The 25,881-nt window shown below is 46.5% G+C and overlaps 2 protein-coding genes across 3 annotated transcripts; both read left to right on the forward strand.

Moving 5' to 3' along the window:
• The first annotated feature begins 2,946 nt into the window (after positions 1–2,946).
• LOC100279735 (uncharacterized) lies at positions 2,947–7,862 on the forward strand. Of its 2 annotated transcripts, XM_008645253.2 has the most exons (4): positions 2,947–4,098; positions 4,193–4,616; positions 6,985–7,232; positions 7,341–7,862. In XM_008645253.2, exons 1-4 carry the CDS (start codon positions 3,076–3,078, stop codon positions 7,677–7,679), a joined length of 2,034 nt encoding a protein of 677 aa, XP_008643475.1. In that variant the 5' UTR covers positions 2,947–3,075; the 3' UTR covers positions 7,680–7,862.
• Positions 7,863–8,063: 201 nt separating this feature from the next.
• LOC103627913 (eukaryotic initiation factor 4A-III homolog A) lies at positions 8,064–11,203 on the forward strand. The gene is made up of 8 exons (XM_008648227.3): positions 8,064–8,543; positions 8,806–9,046; positions 9,130–9,210; positions 9,413–9,520; positions 9,601–9,720; positions 9,834–10,001; positions 10,143–10,229; positions 10,731–11,203. The coding sequence occupies exons 1-8, from the start codon at positions 8,239–8,241 to the stop codon at positions 10,842–10,844; spliced, it is 1,224 nt and encodes a 407-aa protein (XP_008646449.1). The 5' UTR covers positions 8,064–8,238; the 3' UTR covers positions 10,845–11,203.
• Positions 11,204–25,881: the final 14,678 nt, after the last annotated feature.

The following is a 25,881-nucleotide window of genomic DNA, read 5'->3' on the forward strand; positions in this document are numbered from 1 at the left end:
AAGTTTATATTTGCATCAGCAATAAAATGACGACATTTTATTAAATGTCGTAGTGTCATGTGTCATGCCGTAGTTTCAGTTTGTGGCAAGCTCCATTATGTAATGTGTCATGTGTGTCGAACAAGAGTAATTTGTGCATGTGTCATGCTGAAAGTTTGTAATAAAATAACAAGTCTAGTATCATCAACCAACATTACATTGTTCAACCATGACAGTACTGAAAAATGTCAAGTTCGCTAGTTCAGAAACATAAAATTTTCTCGAAAACAAATAACATGACTTCCTCAACCATTCACTTGCTTGACGACGAGGTTCCAGTAACCCTTGCCAATATTTCCTATTGCTTAGCCTCGTAGTACTATCGAAGTAGGGGGTTACATTTACTCAAATCCATGCTCAATATCATGACCTCCTGTTCCGTGTCTTCCTTCACCTTTTGTCGTTCCATCTTAAGTTTCTCTAAGTTCAGCTTCTTCCTCTCCAAGATGAGTTTCTGCCTCTCGTGTTTGTTCATGGACTCCAACTTCCTCTCCTCAGTTGAAGCTACTGATTTGTACACAGATAACCGTTCCAAAAAAGCTCACCCATCCGTGTTAGGTACTTAGAATCAGTGGATGATGTGTTCTCAAACCTTTTCTTCTTTGCCTTTTCCTTGGACGAATCACGACCAAGCGGCCTCTTAGAAGTGAAGCTTGATGGACCAAAGTCTTCAGCATCATCAAAGTCAACAATATTTGATTGGGTACCGATTGGGTTGGGTGGTGGATTTTGGTTACCCATGTGTTGGTCCATCCATTTTGGTTGGTCCTTCAATATTGCCCAACAATGTAAGAAATGGAAGGGCTTCTTTTCAACAGCAGCAAACCTAGTAGCTGCAAGAGAAGTCTACAAAAAATATGCATTATTAGCTAAGTAGATTGAAGAACATAGGCATAAGTATAGACACATACCTTATCTGCATCAGTAAGGCCACTTGGGTTTTGTCGAAGCACAACCGTCATGTAACCGGCAAAGGTAGAGCACTGAGTTTTGATACTATCCCACCTGCTCATTAGAGATTTCGTAGACCTTTCTGGCATTGATCCTCTTCTAGAGTTGTATGCCTCGGTAACCCGATTCCAAAAACCTTGACGCTTCTAACCCGTGTTTACCATGGGGCCACAACTCACAGCCAATCAAGCATGACAAACCCTCATGTCCTCCTCAGACGTGAAATTTGCTAGCTTTGTGCGTTGACCACCCTTCTTCACTAGAGGTGCAGGTGCTGACCCCTGTGCGGGTATATCAGGGTGAGGAGGAGCAAAACCAATGTTCTGAAACCGAGTGCCATCTTCCTCGGATAGGAAACTGCCATATTGTGCCATTACTTGGTTCTAGTCGGTACCCCTGTTGTACATTGAAGGTAGGCACATTAAATAAGTCATGAAAATCCAAAACTCTAGTACTTTGAGCCAACCATTTCAAACAAATAAAACCATGACATATTAGTTAACAGGACAACCAAAACAATGGCACAAGTGTCGAATACTACAAATATTGCAAATTTCTTAACATTAAAGATACCACGTCAACATGAACAGCACATCGACGATACGAGGAACTTGTGGCACACAACCTAGGTGTTTTGTTCACATACAAAAGAGTACTACCACTTCCAGAAACCTAAAACATCGTCTTTCACCGTGCTAACACTTTATTTAGGTGCATGCTAATCTAGTAGGGATAGGTGTCGTCGGTAGAGTAGTCGCGTCCGTCGTCGTAGCTGACTATATCATCAATGTTCAACTTTGAATCATAGTCAATCAGAAGCTCATCCTCTGTATGTGATGATTCAACATTTTCTGAACGGTCCATGTGCTCCATCTCCTAGTCTTTTCCAGTGCTAGGTGATCAAGGTCCTTCACGAGGTCCTCGATCTGAACTAAAGCTCGATTCATTTCATTGATGTCTAGTGAGCTAACTGGTTGGAAGCCACCGTGGATGACATCGACGATGTCGGCACAACGCTGCTCCACTACTTTGATTAAATGGGCGAGTGCTTTTCGAAGCTTTTCGTTCTCCGAATCCATGATCTACATAAAAGAGATGGTTCTGTTAGTTACCTATTCCTAGTTGGTAAAATGTATACACCTAAACAGGCTCGGAACCAGTGACTAGTCGCAATACAGAGTTCACAATTTCATGAAGATTACTAAACGTAAACCAAGGGATCAATGAATCCTAGAACCTTGGATTCATTGATCCCTTGAAGCCTAAACCCTAGACCTGGACGATTTGCAACATATGAAGTACGAAAACCCTAAAACCAAGGATCTGCAATCACAATCCAAGTTTTGTACCTTGTTCTCTTCGGATCTGGAGCAATCGAGCGAATGGAAGATGATGACGATGGTGGCGAGGACCTGTGCTTGCGTTTCTCCGCACCAACCTTCTTCGCCGGCGTCGACCTTCTCAACCTCTTCGCGATGGCGGTTCGACGTCGACCAACACCGACGCTACCACCAAACTCCTCAAACTCCTGGATCTTGCTCTCCTCGCCGGCCACCTCCTTGCTTCCAGCCACCGAGAGTGGTCCGCCGCCGGACCCGCCCGCGCACGGCCTCTTCGAGCCCAGCTTGGCCGCCTCCTCTGACGACCCGCGCCGTGAGGCTCCCTCGCCGACAGGGATCGAAGTCGCCAGCGACGGGAGAACAAAGCGTGCAGAATTTTCACCCCGCCGGAGCCCGATCCTTCGCCCGGATAGCGAACGCTCGGAAGTCTCCACATCTAGCGTGCGTGCGGCGTCCTCTAAATTTTAGAGTACCGTTTATAGTCTATTGCTGGATGAAGAGTTCAACTACGTCTTCTAAATTTTAGAGTACCGTTTATAGTCTATTGCTGGATGAAGAGTTCAACTACGAACGCTATATTTAGAATATAAAACGTTATACATGTGGTTGCTCGAGGCAGACTCAACACTACTCGCCTTCCTTCGTGTAGCTCTCTCACCCCCAACCCCAATGGTCAGCCCGTGAGGGTGAGGCCGTGACCATTTAAAAGTCGTTCTCTCTCCCTCTCTCTCCACCACACCAGCCAATGGGTGAACCTAAACCCCCACGCCCCACTCAGTCCAGCCGACCAGCCACCCTCACCATGCCTCGCCGCGCAGGAGCCGCCTGGCCATGCTTCCTCCTGCTCCACATTATCGCCCACCTACACCTCGCCGTCAACGCCGCCGACGCCGACGCTCTGCTCACCTTCAAGTCCTCCCTCGACCGCTCCGACCGCCTCCCGTGGCGCCCCGACACGGCGCCCGCTTTCTGCGCCTCCTGGCCCGGCGTGCGCCAGTGCGCCCCCGCCGGCCGCGTCACCAAGCTCGTCCTCGAGGGCCTCAACCTGACGGGCTCCCTCACCGCCGCGCTCCTCGCCCCGCTGGCCGAGCTGCGGGTCCTCAGCCTCAAGTCCAACGCCCTCACAGGCCCCATCCCGGAGGCCCTCCCGCGCGCGCTCCCAAATCTCAAGCTGCTGTACCTCGCCGACAACCGCCTCCAGGGCCGCGTCCCCGCCACCCTCGCCATGCTCCACCGGGCCACCGTCATCGTCCTCTCCGGCAACCGACTCACGGGCCAGATCCCGCCCTCCCTCGCCGCCCTGCCACGCCTGACCTCGCTGCTCCTCGACCGCAACCTGCTCACCGGCGCCGTGCCGCCGCTGGCGCAGCGCACGCTCAGGGCGCTCAACGTCTCGGCCAACCGCCTGTCGGGGGAGATCCCGCGCTCGCTCGCCGCCAGGTTCAACGCCTCGTCGTTCCTCCCCAATGCCGGCCTCTGCGGCGCTCCTCTAGCCGTCCGCTGCGTCGCTGGTGGCCCGAGCCCCGCGCCGCTCACCGCGGCCACGGCGGCTTTCGCGCCCCTGCCCCCGCCCCGGACCAAGGCACGACGCGGCAAGAACGCCGCCGTCGTGGCCGGAGCCACGGTGGCAGGGGTGGTGGTGCTGGCCATCCTAGTGGCGGCGGCGCTCATGGCGTCGCGGAGAGGGAGGAACAAGCGCGTCGCCGGCGACGTCGACAAGGGCAACGCCGGTACAGTGGCGGCGGAGGCGGAGCACCAGACAGCACAGGTGGGACTGTCTGGTGGGCCCGTGGGGATGGGGCGAGTGGGTGGGCCCGTGATCAGTAATAATTAACTCTCCTTTGCCCGTTCATAATCATCAGGCACAGCAGCAGCATATTCATGCATCCTCCGCGGCGCCGGCCGCAACCACAGCCGGGGGCGTCGGTGGCCGGGAGTTCTCGTGGGAGCGCGAGGGAATCGGCAAGCTGGTGTTCTGCGGCGGCGTGGCGGAGATGTACAGCCTGGAGGAGCTGCTGCGCGCGTCGGCCGAGACGCTGGGGCGTGGCGAGGTAGGCAGCACGTACAAGGCGGTCATGGAGACGGGGTTCATCGTGACGGTGAAGCGGATGCGCGACCCGTCGGCGGGCGGGGTGGGGGCCGCCGAGTTCGGGCGGCGCGCCGAGGAGCTGGGGCGGGTGCGGCACCCCAACGCAGTGGCGCTGCGGGCCTACTTCCAGGCCAAGGAGGAGCGGCTGCTGGTGTACGACTACTACCCAAACGGAAGCCTCTTCTCCCTCGTGCACGGTCAGTAATAACCCAACCCAGCCTACATACTCGTTGCTTTTGATTTTATTACCATTTCTTCTCTCTGTCTAGGGAGAAGTACTGTAGGAAATTGTCATGGAAACCAAAACTAAACCAAAATATAGACGACTGACGGTAATTCCTTCCAATCCAAACCTCTCGGAAACGGACATTGTGGCATGCATTGATGCGAGTCCCCTCTCGTTGCCATGTGTGATGGCCAGATCACATTGAAGATACCCAGGCTGACCCAGCCAGCCAGGGCCACGGATTTCTTGTCACTTCTCTCACCATGGATTGCGATGGACGGACCATCAAGAAGTCCATGTCTCTCTCATGGAGTGGCTTGGCTTGGGTAGCTCTACCCTCCTCCCATGGATCTGCCGTGCAATGCAGTTACCCAAAAGGACCCTTTGGCCCCTTGCCTTTATTTGTTGCTGTTTGGCTTTGGCAGGCTGGACGTACATGCACGCCTCATGCTTCACCTTAAAGTTAGATTAGACTAGGACATCACCTTCTTGCTCCTCCTCTGGTTCTAGATATAAACACACCATCGTCATGGTTCATAGTTCTTAATCTGGCACAATTTGACGAATAACATTTTCATTCAAATGGAAACATATTGCAAAATTATCGTTAATGATGAAACTAGTCACATCACAGAGCTTGACTTAGGGATAATGCAAAATGGGATTATATTCAGTACGGCTCGTGTTAGATTGGCCAGTCCTCCCCCGAGCTTTAAAATTAAATAAAAGCCAGAATGAATTGGCATCCTACTAGTCGCAGTACAGTACGAGCACAAAGATTGAACTTGATGGAAGGCAGCCTAGGCATCAGGCATGCATGTGACTGGCAGAGAGGAAGCAGAGCCTGCTACCTAATTACTCCTTCATTCATGCAAGTGAAGACCCACAAGACATGAATTGGTTATTTCCGCAGTATTGCAATCCATAGATGAGTGTGGTATCGCTAGTACTGTAGTACCAGATCGCACAATGGCTGAACTGATGTTGTGGGTTCAAAGAGAGACCATGTGCATCTGGCTGTGCTGCAGTCAAATCTCAACTCTTTCTTTCTAGGTCGCTCGTTCTATGCATTTAATTTTATAACTTAATTTCTACTGCAAGAGATTCCTATTAGTTGCATAGATTGAGTTTGACGTCATCCACCACCTCAAGACCCATGAATAGAAGGAAAACAAATTACTAAGAAGTTATGTTACAAATTTTGATATGTTTTCGTGGGCCTTCAGTGGTGGATGTGAGGGGTGAAAAGGAGCGTTTGCATGGGGGGTGTAGAGATCCCCCCCACCCAGAACTGGTACGGCAAAAGCTGTTGGAGTAATCTAGGAACCCTAAACAAGAGCAGAATTGGATTAAGCAGCCATACTTTAGAGGCGATGCATTTTGAATGGGTAGTGAACTGAAAAACAACAAGAAAAATTTAAAAAACCCTTCTCATTTCATTTCATTTCATGATGATAGAGTAAAGAAAAGCCTTGGCTAACTGCATTGTTTGCTGGTACTTGGAGATCCATATGGTTCATGGAAGCCTCCATCATGGATTCATGGACCAGAGGACCCTTCATCTCCACAGTCACTCCCTCCTCAAGATGTTGTATAAGTAGAACTTCTCATGAAAAAAAAGAAAAAAAAGTAATAACCAACAGGGTGGTCTCCTCTGTCTGTCTGTCTGTCTGTCTGTCTGACTGACTGACTAATAAACAAACAAATAAAGAGTCAGAGGCTACAGTGCATGAACATGGGTGGTTCTGGTTCATGTGATATGTGAGTGATGAGTCAATTGACTGCTCTGCTAGTCACTGCCAGTGCTAGGCTTAAAGCTTAAACGGAGCTAATAAAATTTCCTTTTGTGTAAAATGAAATGTTCCCTTTTGTCTTATTATTGTTAGCAAGTGAATAGAATACGTAGCACATGCCTTGCATTCAGTGGCCAATCTTTCTTAGTGTACATATAAGCTATACAAATTATTGATCAGTAACACTAGCTAGGGAAAAATTGATCCACGATGTACGTTTGGTTAAGTCAACTCATTGAAACGGTTATGCTGTCCATTACCATGCATTAATAGGATTACTCCTCACAATGAACCAAGGACGGAACTGAAGGAAAGAAAAAGGCCACCCATGCTAGTTGATGGTTGGATCTGAGACAATATACCCTGTGGCCACGTACTAGTTGCTATTTCAGTCAAGCACTAGCAGAAGCTAAGGGACAAACAGAGCTGCCTGGGGGCTTGTGATCTTCAGACATGTCTATCTACACGGACACGGTGGTCCAGGCGTCCCTGCCTGCCATGCATTAACATTTAATCTTCTCGTATATATATATATGCTGCGTGCAGGGTCGAGGCCGTCCAGCAAGGGCAAGCCACTGCACTGGACATCGTGCATGAAGATCGCAGAGGACGTTGCGGCGGGGCTGGTGCACCTCCACCAGTGGAGCATCGTCCACGGCAACCTGAAGCCCTCCAACGTCCTCCTAGGCCCCGACTTCGAGTCGTGTCTCACCGACTACGGCCTGCTGCCGACGCTGCTACCCTCCAACGCCGAGCTCCACTCCTCGAGCTCCCTGTTCTACCGCGCCCCAGAGGTACGCGGCGCCCACGCCACGTCCTTGGAATTATTCACGCCCGCGACAGACGTGTACAGCTTCGGGGTGCTCCTGCTGGAGCTCCTGACGGGCCGGACACCGTTCCAGGACCTCATGGAGCTGCATGGCGACGACATCCCCAGCTGGGTTCGCGCGGTGCGTGAGGAGGAGAGGGAGACGGAGTCTGTGTCCGCCGGTGGAGGTGGAGCCGAGGAGAAGCTCACGGCGCTGATCAACATCGCCGCGACGTGCGTGGCTGCGGACCCGGCCAGGCGCCCCACCACGGCGGAGCTGCTCCGGATGGTGAGGGAGGCGAGGGCCGAGGCCATGTCATCGTCAAACAGCAGCGACCGGTCACCAGCTCGGTGGTCGGATGCCATGCTGGGCGTACCACTGCCACGGGATCAGGCCGCGGAAAGCTTCACGGACAGGGAGAGGCTAGACTAGAAGAAGCTTCCTTGCTTGCATCACTGTGATGAGATATTGAGATGGATGGTTTGGATTGGGTTTTGTTTGTTTGTTTGTTGTGCATTTTTTTTCTTTTTAAATCAGAGACTGATGATGATGAGACACCAAAGCAAAGCAATGCAATGCAAGCAAGCTATAGATGCTGCCAGTGTTTTATGTTAATCTTCCAGTCAATGATTATCTACAACATAGTACGTATTTGTTTTGAATTACTACTATATATATGGCATACAACATCTGCTATTGATGTCTGTATAAATAAATAAATGAACCTCAATCAGCAGTTGAACCTGCTTTGTCTTCTCAAAACGTTGTTACTTCTTCTTCAGAAGACACCACCCCTTCCGGCCTTGTAAACAACAAGACAAGGCCCAGACCAGCCCATCTCACAGAGCACCCTGTGACGCACGCAGAGGAAAAATTTGCAAAAAAGACCAGGCGCAGGCGGCAAAACCAACAGAACAGGCCTATGTTCCCATCGAGTCGAGACGAGACCGTCCTCCGCCCGAGTCTCGCTCGCTAGCTAGGGTTTCCACCAATGGCGGCGCCCACCACCTCCCGCCGCGGCCCCGGCGGCGCCCGCAACATGGACGACGAGAACCTCACCTTCGAGACCTCCCCGGGGGTCGAGGTCGTCAGCAGCTTCGACCAGATGGGCATCAAGGACGACCTCCTCCGCGGCATCTACGGCTACGGTTTCGAGAAGCCCTCCGCCATCCAGCAGCGCGCCGTGCTCCCCATCATCAACGGCCGCGACGTCATCGCGCAGGCCCAGTCCGGTACCGGCAAGACGTCCATGATCTCCCTCACCGTCTGCCAGATCGTCGACACCGCCGTGCGCGAGTAATTATCTCTATTTTATTCTTACTACCATCCGTCCTTCCTTATATTGTTTTTGTTAGGGTTTTCGAACCAAGGACTTAACCGGATCGGATAGGATCTTCCTTTCCTAGTTAGTCAGTTTGATTTATCCTCTGTAATAATGATTTGTGCACAGCCCAGGAATTAGGGCACTCCCTCCTCGGTCGGAGCAATATATGGTTTTCTCAGTATATTCAAGAGCAGAGCTGGAATTTGAATTAGCTTCATTATTATGTTCCCTCAGGGTGCAGGCTTTGATTCTCTCGCCTACTAGGGAGCTTGCTTCCCAAACAGAGAGAGTTATGCTGGCTATTGGGGACCACCTCAACGTCCAAGTGCACGCTTGCATTGGTGGAAAGAGTATTGGTGAGGACATCAGGAGGCTCGAGAATGGGGTGCATGTCGTCTCTGGAACTCCAGGCAGAGTCTGTGATATGATCAAGAGGAGGACACTGCGGACCAGAGCCATCAAGCTTCTAGTTCTGGTTCGTTCGCTCTCTTATTTCGCTGTTTTCAAAATTTTGTCTGCTCAATATGTAAGAGGCTAATTCCTTCCGTGATAATACAGGATGAAGCTGATGAGATGTTGAGTAGAGGCTTTAAGGATCAGATTTACGATGTCTACAGATATCTCCCTCCAGAACTTCAGGTTACTATTGAACTTATAGTCTGGACAAGAATGATAGTTTTTGATATCTGCTTATATTCTTGATATGTAACCACACATTTGCCACATTTCATAATGAGCAAACAATGGGGAAAACGAGTTGCTTTTGTCGATTCTGTTTTCGATGATAAGAAATACCGGCTTTTACTCGAACTGGTGTGATCGTGTATTTGTTTTTTTAAAGGTGGTTTTGATCTCTGCAACTCTTCCTCATGAGATCTTGGAGATGACTAGTAAGTTCATGACCGAACCGGTTAGGATCCTTGTGAAGCGTGATGAGCTGACCCTGGAGGTAAAATGCCATTGAAAGTTATGCTTTGACCTATATTGATGTCTTTTTGGCTAATAAGTTTTATGATGTCATGTCTGTAGGGCATCAAACAATTCTTTGTTGCTGTTGAGAAAGAGGAGTGGAAGTTTGATACACTTTGTGATCTTTATGATACACTCACCATCACCCAAGCTGTTATTTTCTGCAATACTAAGAGAAAGGTACCTTGTTTGTATTTTTGTTATATGTATCCTGCTTTTCTCCCCAAAAATTTTGCTCACTTGCCATCCTTGATGGTTTGGGTGCTGAGCTGAAAATTTTCTTTTGGGCTCAGGTGGATTGGCTCACTGAAAAAATGCGTACAAATAACTTCACCGTATCAGCTATGCACGGTGACATGCCCCAACAAGAAAGGGATGCCATTATGGGTGAGTTCAGGTCTGGCGCAACTCGTGTGCTAATAACTACAGATGTTTGGGCTCGAGGACTGGACGTTCAGCAGGCAAGAATTCTGGCATTTTTTTATCTGAACCATCTTTTATACTGTTGGAGAATGGCTTGGGTGAATGTGTCCTGTTTCTATGTGTTCATATATTGTTCGCTAACTCTTGGGGGTATTTGACTGAATTTCTTTCATTTTCAGGTTTCACTTGTCATAAATTATGATCTCCCAAATAATCGTGAGCTTTACATCCATCGCATTGGTCGTTCTGGTCGTTTTGGGCGCAAGGTGGAGTTCCTAATTTCTGCTACCAATTATGGCTTCGGTTTATTTTAGCATCCCCTCTTGGCTTTTCACCAGTGGATAGATTTGTTGTTGCTTATTTGCTTAACTGGGACAAATCGGCCAGCATACAGTTGTGGGTGTGATTACTCAAACAAAATAAAACGTTTTTTTTCATGTCTTTTGTAGTCAGTACGTGACATGAGAAAACAAAGAGTCTTGCTTGTGCAATTTTCATATGCACTGCATTTCTTTGGTAGAGAAGACAGGAAACATGGCATGGGAATAGATTGTGCTCTCTGTGCATCCCAGATGCTGGTTAGTCGATTTGGCACATGGGAAAAATGAATGCATAGTTGTCCATGCATGCTGGCCATGAAGAGCTTAAATGTGCAACATCCAGATTTATTATAGGGAATCCAGCAGTTGTCAAACTGCAATCGTTGTATATCCATGTGATACTGGGTTTATTGTGTTGCTGAGAAGCTGTTTGTGTGGGCATTGCAGGGTGTGGCGATCAATTTCGTGCGCAAGGATGACATCCGTATACTGAGAGATATAGAGCAGTACTACAGCACACAAATTGACGAGATGCCAATGAATGTTGCTGATCTTATTTGAGCAGCAAGAGGATCGGGAGGGGAGCTTCTTGTGTTGGCTTGAGGCCCTTGGCGCGAGTGTGGCTGTGGACTGGAGCAGATGGGCTTTGTAGTTGGGTGTGGAGCAGAGATTATTTCCGTTTTTGCCATGGCATGAACTGTATATATTTTAGCTCGCTCCAGCTCATGTAACACTTTGTTGCTGCGTTTGTGCTTGGGATACGAAGACCTGTGTTGATGGCTTCGTTAGTGTGACACTGATTTGGCGTCGGATTTTTGTTTGTCATCTGTCATTCCTGTGCTGATCTGAATTGCTGTTTGTTTATTATTATTATTATTACAATTACTATCAATTATTATGGTTGACTGGTATTACAATTACTATCAATTATTATGGTTTTGACTGGTTGCAGAGCCGAGAATTGTGATTCTGTGCTTATTACATGAACCTATGCTTTTCGTAGCAGGATTTATTATTACTAGGGGCGCCCTATCCAGCATTGGGAAAGCATGAACAAGTAATTATACATGCTATATTTAAATTAGTTAATTAGTTAGAGGATGATTGAATCTTCAACAAAACAGTTTAATCTGGAGAGGAAGAAAGCAAATATCAAACAACACACACACGCTTATGCTTGATAGGAAACACATTATGATTGAATGAATGCAGGTTCTTGATTTCAAATACTTATGCTCGGCAGTAGAAATCCATACTTATGCTCGGCATTAGAAATCCTCGGCACACGCTGGGTCGAACCAACAGCGGACATAATTGGACTTTTTTATACTACAAACTGAAAAGAGGAGGCAAGTCAACAGAAGTTACAAAGGGCAGGCGAATAGATGTTTTTTTGGCACTCAAAGGGAAGCCATTGAGGTGGTCATGTTACCTGCCTGCAAGGCTCATTGCCTCTGGAAGCTACAGATCCACATACCATTTACAAGACAAATCCACCTGAAAGCGAAGCAGTACCTGAAAGGTTTGGAACTTTGGGTAAACACAAAGCCATAATGAAAATGTAATAGCAAGGTTAGAAAGACGTACCACCATAGGAATATAATTACATTTATACATTCCATACTAGAAAATATCTTTTCTTTAACCCATCTGATCACACAGAAAATAATATAACCACTCCATAATGGATCTAATTTATTCAGTTAGATGCCAAACAGAGATCTAATTATAAAGAAGAATCTACATAAACTTTAATTTTAGGAATTCAAACACCTAGTCCTTAGCAAAACTAAATGAATTGCTATGTATAATAGAGGGAAAAAGTATGACCAGTACAAGATAGATGCCTAAACATTCACTTATTTAGCTGCTGGGTGTTCAGAGAAATATGTCAGAGTCAAAGAAATAAGTGAATCCTACCCTGAGCTATCAGTAGTTGATCGACCTGTGGAAAAGGTGATCAACCTTGAACTTGCTCCTTCTCCATTGCCTGATTTACTCCAACAATATGGGAAGATTAGAAAAATAACCTTAAACCTTAAAGCAATCTGTACTCCATTCATGGTTGCATACGTTATCACGACCAAAGAATAGGAAACAAGCACGGGTAAATTGTTCAATGCTTAATAGGCATGGTTTTATAACTATAGAGTCACACTTATAAGTGTTGATCGATTGAGCTGGACTTGAATTGACAGTGTTGACCGATGCTAATTTGTTAAGCTTTTTGTTGACTGGGTGATTATCATAACTAATCTATCAACCAATGCGTATCAAATGCAGTGAAGGAGAAACAACAGTTGTTTAACAAACCAAAGCTATTTTATCAAACTTGTGGTCCCTATCTTGCACAGATGTTTGCTAAACCAAGGCACTATGGAATCAACCAAGGATGCTCACCTCCGAATAGAAACATGCAATTCCGCTCCCCGCTGGCTCCAACACGACCGAAAGCTGCAGGGAAGGTCCTATTGTCTCGACCCCCTTGTGGTGGCAACATCCTCCGCCTGGCCAGGGTGCGCGAGTGGCTGTAGGTTTGAGGAAAGCAGCCAGATCCCAAGACCTGGCCCGACGACCACCGAGACCGCGACGAAAGCCCTAGAGTCGCTGCACGACCCTATAGTCCCGACCTCAACAACGATTGATGAGAAGGCGTCCTCAGATCCGGCTAGCACCCCGTCCTGGGGGCGGCGAGATCCAGGCGACCAACTCCGATGGCGACGGGATCCCCCTCTCCTTGGGGATGACCATGATGACTAAAAGGGAAATGGACCTAATCATTTCCTATAATCGATTTTGGTGATTGACAACCAACACAAACCACGTGGACTAACTAGTTTGCCTAGATATCATTTATCACACGTGCATAAGTTTCAACACAAACCAAGAAAGAAATTCAGTTGGGGACACAATCAAAATTGGAGCAAAAGGACTTAAAGTGTCCGGTGCACCAGGCCCTCACGCAAGCAAACCAGCCACTCTCGGTAATTCACCTGGCGCGCTCCGCTATAATTCACCGGACTGTCCGGTGAGCCAGCAGAGCAACGACTCTCTGCGCGTCAACGGTCGACTGCACAGATGAACAGTGCCGCGCAGAAGTAGGAGCAGCGAAGTCAGTCACCGGACTGTCCGGTGCCGCTTGAAGACAGAAGACGCCAACGGTCAACTGCTCCAAACCCTAACAGATAGCTGACGTGGCGCGCACCAGACAATGAACAGTGAAGTGTCCGGTGCACCACCGGACTGTTCGGTGCGCCCATCGACAGCAAAAAACGTCAACATCTAGGAAGTGGTAATGAAGATTTAATTTCTCTCTTTGCTAACCTTAGCATGGTCCAAAAAAATTGAATGATGTAATAGAAACCATTAACGAGAAGGATGATCTCTTGGAATACCAAGAGGACTTGCTCGTAGTCGTTAAGGAAAACAAAAAATTTGTTAAATTGAAAAATGCTTATGCTCTAGAGGTAGAAAAATGTGAAAATTTGTCTAGAGAGCTTAGCATTTGCAATGATTCAATTTCATGTCTTAGAGATGAGAATGATAGTCTAAATGCTAAGATTGATGAATTGAATGTTTGCAAACCATCTACATCTACTGTTGAACATGTTTCCATTTGCACTAGATGTAGAGATATAAATGTTGAAGCTATTGATAATCACATTGCTATGATTAAAGAACAAAATGACCACAAAGCAAAATTAAATGCAAAAATTGCCGAGCATGAGCTAGAAAATGAAAAGTTTAAATTTGCTAGAAGCATGCTCTATAATGGGAGACGCCCTGGCATTAAGGATGGTATTGGCTTCCAACAGGGAAGCCAAAACAACACCAAACTTAATGCTCTTAAGAAACTTTCTAACTTTGTTAAGGATAAGGCTCCCATGGTTCAGGATAGAGAGGGTTACATTTTATATCCTGGAAACTATCCTGAGCACAAGATTAGGAAAATTCATGCTAGAAAACCTCACACTGTTTCTCATCATGCTTTTATGTGTAAAAATGAGGCTTCTAGTTCTAGGCATTCCAATCATATCAAAATGCCTAAAAATAAAATTCCTAATGCATCAAATGAGCATAATATTTCATTTAAAACTTTTGATGCTTCCTATGTGCTACCTAACAAATTAGGCAAAGTAGTTGCCAAATATGTTAGGGGCAAACACAAGAGTCCAAAGACTTGTGTTTGGGGTACCCAAGGTGCTTGTTTCTAATGCGAAAGGACCCAAGAACGTTTGGTTACCTAAGAACAAGGCTTAAATTTGTTTTGTAGGTTTATGCATCCGGTGGATCAAGTTGGATAATCGATAGCGGGTGCACAAACCACATGACAGGGAAGAAAATGATGTTCTCCTCATATGAGAAAAATGAAGATCCCAAAGAGCTATTACATTCGGGGATGGGAATCAAGGTTTGGTCAAAGGTTTGGGTAAAATTGCTATATCCCCTAACCATTCCATTTCTAATGTTTTTCTCACAGATTCTTTAGATTACAATTTGCTTTCTGTTTCTTAATTATGCAAAATGAGCTACAACTGTCTATTCACTGATATAGGTGTTACTGTCTTTAGAAGAAGTGATGATTCAATAGCATTTAAGGGAGTGTTAGATGGTCAGCTATATTTAGTTGATTTTAATGATAACAAAGCTGAACCAGACACTTGCTTAATTGCTAAGACTAATATGGGCTGACTCTGGCATCGCCGACTTGCCCATGTTGGGATGAAGAATCTTCACAAGCTTTTAAAGGGAGAACACATTTTAGGACTAACAAATGTTCATTCTGAGAAAGACATGATTTGTAGCGCATGCCAAGCAGGAAAGCAAGTTGGAGTCCATCATCCACACAAGAACATTGAAAGTCGCCTAGAGGGGGGGGGGGTGAATAGGCGGAATCTGAAAATTATAAACTTAAGCAAACACTACAAGCCGGGGTTAGCGTTAGAAATGAATCCGAGTCCGAAAGAGAGGGGAAAACAAATCAACCAAGAAATAAAGTGGATGAACACGGTGATTTGTTTTACCGAGGCTCGGTTCTAAAGAATCTAATTCCCGTTGAGGTGGTCACAAAGACCGGGTCTCTTTCAACCCTTTCCCTCTCTCAAACGGTCACTTAGACCGAGTGAGCCTTTTCCTTAATCTCCCGGGTCACTTAGACCCCGCAAGGACCACCACACACTTAGGTGTCTCTTGCTTCAATTACAAATCACTTGAGAAAAGAAATGAGAAAGGAAGAAGGCAATCCAAGAGGCAAGAGCTCAAAAGAACACAAAATCTCTCTCTCACAAGTCACTAAGTGCTTGAGTTGAATTTGGGACTTGGAGAGGCTTTGATCTTTTGAATTGTGTCTAGGAGTGAATGCTAGAGCTCTTGTAATGAATGTGATACTCAGAAATCTTGGATGCTTGAGGTGGTGGTGGTTGGGGGGTATTTATAGCCCTCAACCACCAACAAGCCGTTGGGGAAGGCTGCTGTCGATGGGCACACCGTACACTGTCCGGTGTGTCCGTCACGTCACCCAACCATTAGGGTTCTAGAGGTTTTTACCGTTGGAGGCTTTGTCCTCTAGTGGCACCGGACAGTCCGGTGCCGCACAGGACAAACACTGTTCAGTGTCCGGTGCGCCTTTGACTCGCGGCTCTGACTCTGCACGCACTGTTCTTCACTGTAGCTCTGATCACGGCGCTTTTGCAGTCGACCGTTGCGCGAAGTAGCCGTTGCTCCGCTGTCACACCGGACATTCCGGTGGCACACCAGACAGTCGGGTGAATTATAGCGGAGTGCGCCTGAAGAAACCCGAGAGTGGCTAGTTGGACTCTGTACGGTCCTGGTGCACTGGACACTGTCCGGTGGCACACCGGACAGTCCGGTGCGCCAGACCAGAGCACACTCGGTTTCTTTACTCTTTTGAATTTGATCCCTAACTTCAATCTTTTATTTGCTTGTGTTGAACCTTTATGCACTTGTAGAACATATAATCTAGAGCAAACTAGTTAGTCCAATATTTGTGTTGGGCATTCAACCACCAAAATTAATACTGGGAAAATGTTAACCCTATTTCCCTTTCAAACATCATGACGACTGACATGTCGCTCGAGCTGCTCCACATGGATCTATTCGGCCCGATCGCTTACATAAGCGTAGGCGGGAGTAAGTACTGTCTAGTTATTGTGGTTGATTATTCTCGCTTCACTTGGGTATTCTTCTTGCAGAAAAAATCTCAAACCCAAGAAACTTTAAAGAGTTTCTTAATACAGGCTCAAAATGAGTTTGGATTGAAGATAAAAAAGATAAGAAGCGATAATGGAACAGAGTTCAAAAACTCTCAAATCGAAGGATTTCTTGAGGAGGAGGGCATCAAGCATGAGTTCTCTTCTCCCTACATACCTCAACAAAATGGTGTAGTGAAGAGGAAGAATAGAACTCTATTGGACATGGTAAGAATCATGCTTGATGAATACAAGACACCAGACCAGTTTTGGACTGAGGCGATTAACACCGCTTGCTACTCCATCAACTGGTTATATCTTCACTGAATCCTCAAGAAAACATCGTATGAACTCCTTACTAGTAAAAAGCCCAATGTTTCTTATTTTAGAGTCTTTGAGAGCATATGCTTTATTCTTATTAAGAGAGGTAGAAGTTCTAAATTTGCTCCTAAAGCAGTAGAAGGCTTTTTACTAGGTTATGACTCAAACACAAGGGCATATATAGTCTTTAAAAAGTCCACTGTATTAGTTGAAGTTTCTTGTGACATTGTGTTTGATGAGACTAATGGCTCCCAAGTGGAGCAAGTTGATCTTGATGAATTAGATGATGAAGAGGCTCCATTGAAAGGAAAATATGGTTAACCTTTTCCCAGTATTTATTTTGGTGGTTGAATGCCCAACACAAATATTGGAGTAACTAGTTTGCTCTAGATTATATGTTCTACAGGTGCATAAAGGTTCAACACAAACCAATAAAAGATTGAAGTTAGGGTTAAATACAAAGGAGCAAAGAAACCGAGTGTGCTCTGGTCTAACGCACCGGACCGTCTGGTGTGCCACCGGACAGTGTCCGGTGCACCTGGACCGTACAAGAATCAACTGGCCGCTCTCGGGTTTCTCCAGGCGTACTCCGCTAAAAATCACCGGACTGTCCGGTGCCTCAGCGGAGTAACGGCTACCAGCGCAACGGTCGACTGCAATAGTGCCCCTGACAGCGCTACAGTGCGCGACAGAAGTTAGAACAGAGATCAGAGGCGCACCGGACAATGAATAGTGTCTGTCCAGTGTGGCACCGGACTGTCCGGTGCCACTAGAGGACAAAGCCTCCAACGGTCAAAAGCTCCAGAACCCTAACAATTGGGTGACGTGGCTGGCGCACCGGACTGTCCGGTGCGCCCATCGACAGCAGCCTGCCCCAATGGTTGTTTGGTGGTTGAGGGCTATAAATACCCCCAACCACCACCACTCAAAGGACCCAAGCATACTGAATAGTGAATTCAATACAAGAGCAATACAGTTCACTCCAAAGACACAAATCAAAGTGATCGATACGCTCAAAGTCCCCAATTCAACTCTAGCGCATTTGGACTTGTAAAAGGATCCCTTGTGTTCCTAGTTGCTCTTGTTTCTTGGCTTGGCTTTCTTTTCTTTTCATTTGTTACTCTCAAGTGCTTTGTAAGCAAGGCAAGAGACACCAATTGTGTAGTGGTCCTTGCGAGGTCTAAGTGACCCGTGAGAAGTAAGAAGAAAGCTCACTCGGTCTAAGTGACCGTTTGAGAGAGGGAAATGATTAAAAGAGACCCGATCTTTGTGACCACCTCAACGGGGACTAGATTCTTTAGAACCGAACCTCGGTAAAACAAATCATCGTGTTCATCCGCTTTATTTCTTGGTTGATTTGTTTTCCCCTCTCTTTTAGACTCGGATTCATTTCTAACGCTAACCCCGGCTTGTAGTGTGTGCTTAAGTTTATAATTTTCAGATTCCGCCTATTCACCCCCCCTCTAGGCGACTTTCATCCATGCATCGCGCTAAGGAACATGTCCATTGGTGACGTGTGTCCAAAAGAATCCGAAGATCCCACACAAACACAAGATCAACCATCATCTTCCAATCAAGCATCTCCACCCACTCAAGATGAGGACAAGGCTCAAGAAGAAGGGGGAGATGATGATGATAATGAAGATAAGGAAGATGAACAAGAGATTCGGGATCAAAGGCCGCCACACCCAAGAGTCCACCAAGCAATTCAAAGAGATCACCCATCAACTCCATACTCGGTGACATACATAAGGGGGTAACCACTAGATCTCGAGTTGCACATTTTTGTGAGCATTAGTCTTTTGTGTCCTCTATTGAGCCATACAGGATAGAAGACGCACTGAGAGATCCAGATTGGGTGGTGGCAATGCAATAGGAGCTCAACAACTTCACGAGGAATGAGGTATGACATTTAGTTCCACATCCTAACCAAAATGTTGTAGTTACCAAGTGGGTATTCCGCAACAAGCAAGATGAGCATAGTGTGGTGACAAGGAATAAAGCCTGACTTGTGGCCAAAGGTTATTCACAAGTCGAAGGTTTGGATTTCGATGAAACTTATGCACCCGTAGCTAGGCTTGAGTCAATTTGTATATTACTTTCCTATGCTACTTACCATGGCTTTAAGCTTTATCAAATGGACGTGAAAAGTGTCTTCCTCAATGGCCCTATCAAGGAAGAGGTCTATGTTGAGCAACCTCTCGGCTTTGAAGATAGTGAGTACCCTAACCATGTGTATAAGCTCTCAAAGGCGCTTTATGGGCTCAAGCAAGCCCCAAGAGCATGGTATGAATGCCTAAGAGACTTCCTTATCACTAATGACTTCAAAGTCGGAAGACCGATCCTACTCTCTTCACTAAAACTATTGCAAAAGACTTGTTCATATGCCAAATTAACGTTGATGATATTATATTTGGGTCTACTAACAAGTCATCTTGTGAAGAGTTTAGTAGGATCATGATACAGAAATTCGAGATGTCTATGATGAGGGAGTTGAAGTATTTCCTTGGATTTCAAATCAAGCAACTCCAAGAAGGCACCTTCATCAGCCAAACTAAGTACATTCAAGACATACTTAAGAAGTTTGGAATGAAGACTGACAAACCCATCAAGACACCCATGGGAACCAATGGACATCTCGACCTCGGCACGGGAGGTAAATCCATAGATCAAAAGGTATACCGGTCGATGATAGGTTCTTTACTCTACTTATGTGCATCTGGACCGGATATTATGCTTTCTGTATGCATGTGTGCAAGGTTCGAGGCAAATCCTAAGGAAGTTCACCTTAGGGCCGTGAAAAGAATCATGAGGTATTTAGTTTACACTCCAAAGTTTGGGTATTCCGATGCCGATTATGCCGGATGTAAAATTGATAGAAAGAGCACATCAGGGACTTGTCAGTTTCTGGGAATATCCCTGGTGTCTTGGGCTTCAAAGAAACAAAACTCAGTAGCTCTTAGGGACTATGGCTACTCTTAGGGACTATGGCTACAAATTGAGCAAAGTCCCTCTCCTATGTGATAATGAGAGTGCAATCCGCATGGCGAATAATCCCATTGAACACAGCCGCACTAAGCACATAAACATCCGGTATCACTTTCTTAGAGATCACCAACAAAAGGGGATATCAAAATTGCTTATGTGGGCACCCACAACCAATTAGCCGATATCTTTACCAAGCCACTAGATGAAAAGACTTTTAGCAAACTTAGGAATGAGCTAAATATACTTGATTCTCGGAACTTTGATTGAAACATTGCACACATAGCTAATTTACATACCTTTGATCATGTCTCTTTCACTTGGTACAAATGCATATTTCTTATTATTCTTGTACCAAGGCTAAGACTAATATGCTTTCAAGTATATTTCTATGGTTAGTCTTAGATTGAAAGGGAAATGGAGTACTCGGCAAAGACAAGGCTTCCACTCCAACTCTGACGGTATCATTTACTCTTTGTCGATACTCATGTAACTCTCAATTGGTATAACTCTGCACTCATATTCCTTTTATCAATGGGAATAAAGTATTAGGGGAATTGTAAAGGGATCTCAATTTCTCCGTTTTTGGCGATTCATGCCAAAGGGGGAGAAAGTATTAAGCCCAAAGCAAAAGGACCGCAGCACCACCATTTCAAAGTTCATTTTTAATTGGTATCTTATTTGGTTTCAAAATTTTCAAGTTAGTATGAAAAATTTCAATTGGTATAATATCATTTGGTATCTATTTCAAAAAGGTAAAATCTTTTTCAAAAACCCTCTTGAAAGCTAAGAGGCCAATTTCTTCAGGGGGAGCTTTTATTTAGTCAAAGGAAAAGCATTTAAACAGGGGAGGAATTTCAAATCTTAAAAATGCTTCTTGCAATCATATTCCTATACCTTTGACTATTTGCAAAAGATTTCTGAAAAGATTCTTCCAAGAGATTTGCAAAACAAACAAGTGGTGCAAATGCGGTCCAAAATGTTAAATAAGAGAAAAGCAATCCATTCATTCTTAGACATATGTATAAAATCTTTCATTGGTTTAATTCTAAGTGACCTATGCACATCTATCTCAATTGCAAACTAGTTACATTTCTACACTTCATATTTGCTTTGGTTTGTGTTGGCATCAATCACCAAAAAGGGGGAGATTGAAAGGGAAATGGACCTAATCATTTCCTATAATCAATTTTGGTGATTAACAACCAACACAAACCACGTGGACTAACTAGTTTGTCTAGATATCATTTATTACAGGTGCATAAAGTTAAACACAAACCAAGAAAGAAATTTAGTTAAGGACACAATCAAAATTGGAGCAAAAGAACTTATAGTGTGCTGCCTTTGACGCACCAGACAGTGTCCGATGCACCAGGCCCTCGCGCAAGCAAACCAGCCACACTCGGGAATTCATCTGGCGCACTCCGCTATAATTCACCGGACTGTCCGGTGAGCCAGCGGAGCAATGGCTCTCTGCGCATCAACGGTCGACTGCACAGATGAACAGTGCCACATAGAAGTCAGAGCAGTGAAGTCAGAGGTCACCAGACATGTCTGGTGTGCCACCGGATTATCCGGTGCCGCTTGATGACAGAAGACGCCAACGATCAACTGCTCCAAACCCTAACGGATAGCTGACGTGGCGCGCACCAGACAATGAACAATGGAGTGTCCGGTGCGCCCATCGACAGCAAAAACGCCAACGACTAGGAAGTGGTTGAGGGCTATAAATACCCCCAACCACCACATTCAAAGGAATCCAAGTTTTCTGAGATCCTCATTCAATACAAGAGCAATAGCATTCACTCTAAGACACAATCCCAAAGATCAAATCCTCTCCAAGTCCCAAATTCTACTCAACCACTCAGTGACTTGAGAGAGAGTTTTTGTGTTCATTTGCGCTCTTGTTGCTTGGATTGCCTTCTTCCTTTCTCCTTCTAATTCCTAAGTGCTTTGTAAAGCTAGCAAGAGACACCTAAGTGTGTGGTAGTTCTTGCGGGGTCTTAGTGACCCGTGTGATTAAGGAAAAGGCTCACTCGGTCTAAGTGACCTTTGAGAGAGAGGGAAAGGATTGAAATAGACTCGACCTTTGTGGCCTCCTCAACGGGGATTAGGTTCTTTGGAACCGAACTTCGGTAAAACAAATCACCGTGTCCACTTGTGTTGATTTCCATTTGATTTGTTTGCCCTCTTTCCTCTCTCTAAAGTTTCCTTGACAATAATGATTTGAGTTTCCTCCCAAACGTTATCCGCATCATCTGAGCAACTCGTGGCAAGAGAAACAATCTCTCACCTCAGATTTAATTCTAACGCTAACCCTAGCCTTAGTGTGTGTTTAAGTTTATAAATTTTAGGTTTCGCCTATTCACCCCCCTCTAGGCGACTTTCAATGACGACGTAGCCCTCCCCCCATGGTCCCACTCTCCACGGCAACAGCGCCCTCGCGATCGACGTCCTCCATCACGGTTCCCAGATTGACCCAGGATTGCGACCGCACCTCCCACAATCAGCAGACGATAGGCACGTGTGACCTGCTAACCTCCCCCACCTACGAAACCACATGGAGTGACTCGGAGGAAGGGACACCGCGACAGGAGTGTGTCAGTAGTGCAGGTGTGCGAGCACCATCACTGTGGACGTGAGGAGAGGATGATGAGTCGATGCGAGTAGATAACATAGTGGACTTGAGTCGACCGGGAGTCCGGGAATGCTAGGAGAGGATGAGGAGTCGGCATGAGCGAATAGCGGAGTGGACTCGAGTCGACTCGGGATCGTCCAAGCGAGCGAGGGGACGCGCACGGAGGCAAGAAACGAGGGCAGTGGTGTGACTGCGCGGATGAGGTTGAGCAGGTGAGCCGACAGACAACAGTGACCCACGTGGAGGTTGGATGGATGGCGTCGATGAATGGCACCAGCGAGGGCGAGCCCACATGAGGCGAGGAGAGCAGGCGAAAGGAATGGAGGGAGAGAAACCTCACCACTGCAGGAGTGGAGGAGGAGACGCACGAGCGGCGGGAGTAAGGAGGGAGTAGAGATGAGGGAAGAGGAAGAGTAGAGAGGAAGGAGTGATGAGACGTGACTGTGGTGGGAGCAGAGGCGGACTCCGCATCATGGCCTCAGCCGTCACTTAAGACGGCGAGACGGTCGTGTCCTGGCACGAATGGACGCAACCAACAGGCTTTGGAGACGTGGTAGTACGCGTGAAGCGTGGGGGTGAGGACCGAGGACAAATCAGATGTGGTTTAGAAAAGATTCACGTCCGCGACCGCAGCCGTCCACACGTTGATCTATTGATGGGCAAAACCTCCATGAAGCGCGGACAGACCTCCGAACCTGAGCGGCTTTGAAGACTTTAGATACTAGTGGATACATGAATGCATGTTTCCACACTGAACCAACATGGCCTGCTAAGGTATGTAACTGAAAATTGAAGACAACAGCGCACTTTGGTTCTGTTTGCTTTCCCCCCTAAATCCCATTATCCCTCCACGTTACCAATCTCTCACCCCATATATCTTCACTCTATCGCGGCTACCCTAAATTCTCCTATACCTCCACAAAATATTATTTTTCATAATTATTCATTATTTATTACCAATTTCATCCACTAATAATGTCGAGGGTGATAATTAGGAATACCCGAACTATTCCCTCGAAGAGCGCACTCAGAGAAGTAAGGATGAAATCACCGAGGGGAAACAGTCGAGGTACCCCTTAAAACTGAGGCTTCTCCCCGAGAGTCTCCTGTCTCGGGCAGAGCTCCGCCTCGCCCGAGGTTGCCACCACTCTGTCCGTCTCACCTGAGCTGATCCTCGGCAGATAAGACAAAAGCGCCCGAAAACAGGAAGGGAACATGCACATTTAATGCGCATACCTACCCCACGACGCGGCATCATAAGCACAGTGGCTGACAAGACATCAATCACACTCGGGCGCGACAACATGATTACGCCTCCGCTACAGCACGCACACGCTGCCTGCCATCCCTCCGATGGGACACCTAATACGACAGGCAAAGCAAACCGGCCCTGGGCGCAAATCTCCGTCTTGCCCGACGCCGAGTCCGGCCCATGGGCGCAATCTCCGCCTCGCCCGACGCCAGGTCCGTCCCTTGGGTGAATTCTCCGCCTCGCCCGACGCTAGGTCCGTCCCTCGGATGAATTCTCTGCCTCGCCCGAGCTCGGCCTCGGTCACCTACTCCGTCGCGAATCCCGCGGACGGCCACTCCGCCAACTATGGCGCACATCAAGGGATGGCTCTGTTGGTCGCTTGTTTTTGATTTTTGTGAACCAAAAAATAAGGCAACACAACCGTTAAACGTTAAGGACCTTCATCCTTTGAAGCATTATCTCCTTTCGAGTATAATGGTCTTCAGACGAAGGCCATGAAGAACAAGTCTTCATTATTCATAAATGTTAGAATATACATATGAAATGTGATGTCATGACACATATTTATTTCATACTATATGTATAAACATTATCAAAGTCTATATTACATTGATACCTTCGGCTTGTTTGAAGGTGAAGACATGAGAGCAAATACAATACAACGTGAACAATACGGGGGTACTGTTGATCTATTTATAGGCACGGGACGCAGACCGAGTAAAAATACATTTATGACCTTAACGTGTACACATAATCCTAATACAAAACATCAGGGATTAACTAGTCTTTTTCTCTTCAACTCAACATTATGTTTGACCTTCGTCGCCACATTAAGTTGAAGCTGTCGTTCTTTGGCTCTTTACATATGTTCGTTGTAGCTTCGACATTCGATCTTGTCGCTTACAGACAATATCTCCGTCTTGAGGACCTTCGACAGAGGAGACCTCCAACAAGCTCGTCCAACACCTCAGGAAGACTTCCGCCTCGCCTGAGCAAGGCTCTGACCTCGATAAAAGCAGCCAGGAATCTCGACATCATCCCGCGCAAGGACGCTGACGCACCCCGTAAGCAGGCCTTTAGCCCATACCCTGACGCTGTTACAACAACTACGGTATGGGTAGCCTCTCCCCCGGGGGCTCGGGCGTACGGACAACCCCTCGGCCTTTGCCTCGGCTCTCAGCAGGAAACCAGCAGGCACTAGTCAATAATGCAGTGCACCATCATGTCGGCTGGCAGGGCGCCAAGACATCTCTCCTTCGAATACAACCACACCAGGCTTCACCGTGGACACCCCCTTTGTGTATAAATAGGACAGTAGAGTTCCTCCAGGAGGACGCACAGACAAGCAGGACACTCAGACGAACACTCTATTCTCCAACCAGTCTTCGATATTGACACTTGCTTCAATCAATTCTAGGGACTTGGGAACTTTTCCTCTCCCGTCGTGCTTGTAATCCCTACTGTAGGCACCTCGGTACAAGTAATATAAGCCTCATGCCCCTCTGCTGGAAGTAGGGTCTTGCATTACACGAACCAGGATAAATCGCTTGTGTCTACTAGCACACCATCTAGATTCTGGCCACACGACATTATTTACTAGTTAGTTAGGACCCTTAGTCCAAACACTGACAAATAAATACTGCCTTACACACACATGAGTGAGGGGGGGGGGGGGGGGGTTGTGGTACCTCCAGATCTAGCGGTGTACTATGCCATACACCAGCATTGTCGCAGATAGGGGAGGAGGTAGGGGCAAGCGATGTATGCTTTAGCGTTAGCATGTAGCCCCTACAGGCACTAAGGATGTCTGCAGCAGCGCCCTCTAAATTTTATCCCCTAAAGAAATATTCTCTGTCCTTTACAGCACACTCTAAAATATTCTGTCCTCTATATCTTCCCAGTCTCTAGCAACGTCCTCTAAATTCGGTCCTCTAAATCTACAGTGTTAACTGATTTCCTTTTTCCATTACACGATCCTAAAAAATCGTCCGTGACTACTAAAATGGCTAACTGCTACTGTTCGGTCACAAATTAGAACATTATTATGAAGGAACTCAATACTTTTAACAGGAAACATTCACCACATATTTAAAAAATTGCGCACATATGGCTGAAACATAAAATTAGGGGGAAAATCTATTGTTTCTGTTTTGGTTTGTTTCCTGTGACTTATCACCGATGTCAAAAGAATCA

This window comes from Zea mays, chromosome 5 (assembly GCF_902167145.1).
Source record: "Zea mays cultivar B73 chromosome 5, Zm-B73-REFERENCE-NAM-5.0, whole genome shotgun sequence".
NCBI lineage: Eukaryota > Viridiplantae > Streptophyta > Magnoliopsida > Poales > Poaceae > Zea > Zea mays.

What these genes read in the sequence shown, in the direction of transcription:
- LOC100279735 (XM_008645253.2), top strand. Translation starts at nt 3,076, where the DNA reads ATGGGTGAACCTAAACCCCCACGCCCCACTCAGTCCAGCCGACCAGCC. An exon ending in CGGAGCACCAGACAGCACAG is followed by an intron (nt 4,099 to 4,192) that starts GTGGGACTGTCT and finishes CATAATCATCAG; the next exon opens with GCACAGCAGCAGCATATTCA. An exon ending in TGTTCTACCGCGCCCCAGAG is followed by an intron (nt 7,233 to 7,340) that starts GTACGCGGCGCC and finishes ACACCGTTCCAG; the next exon opens with GACCTCATGGAGCTGCATGG.
- LOC103627913 (XM_008648227.3), top strand. Translation starts at nt 8,239, where the DNA reads ATGGCGGCGCCCACCACCTCCCGCCGCGGCCCCGGCGGCGCCCGCAAC. An exon ending in TCTGCAATACTAAGAGAAAG is followed by an intron (nt 9,721 to 9,833) that starts GTACCTTGTTTG and finishes TTTTGGGCTCAG; the next exon opens with GTGGATTGGCTCACTGAAAA. An exon ending in CTGGTCGTTTTGGGCGCAAG is followed by an intron (nt 10,230 to 10,730) that starts GTGGAGTTCCTA and finishes TGGGCATTGCAG; the next exon opens with GGTGTGGCGATCAATTTCGT.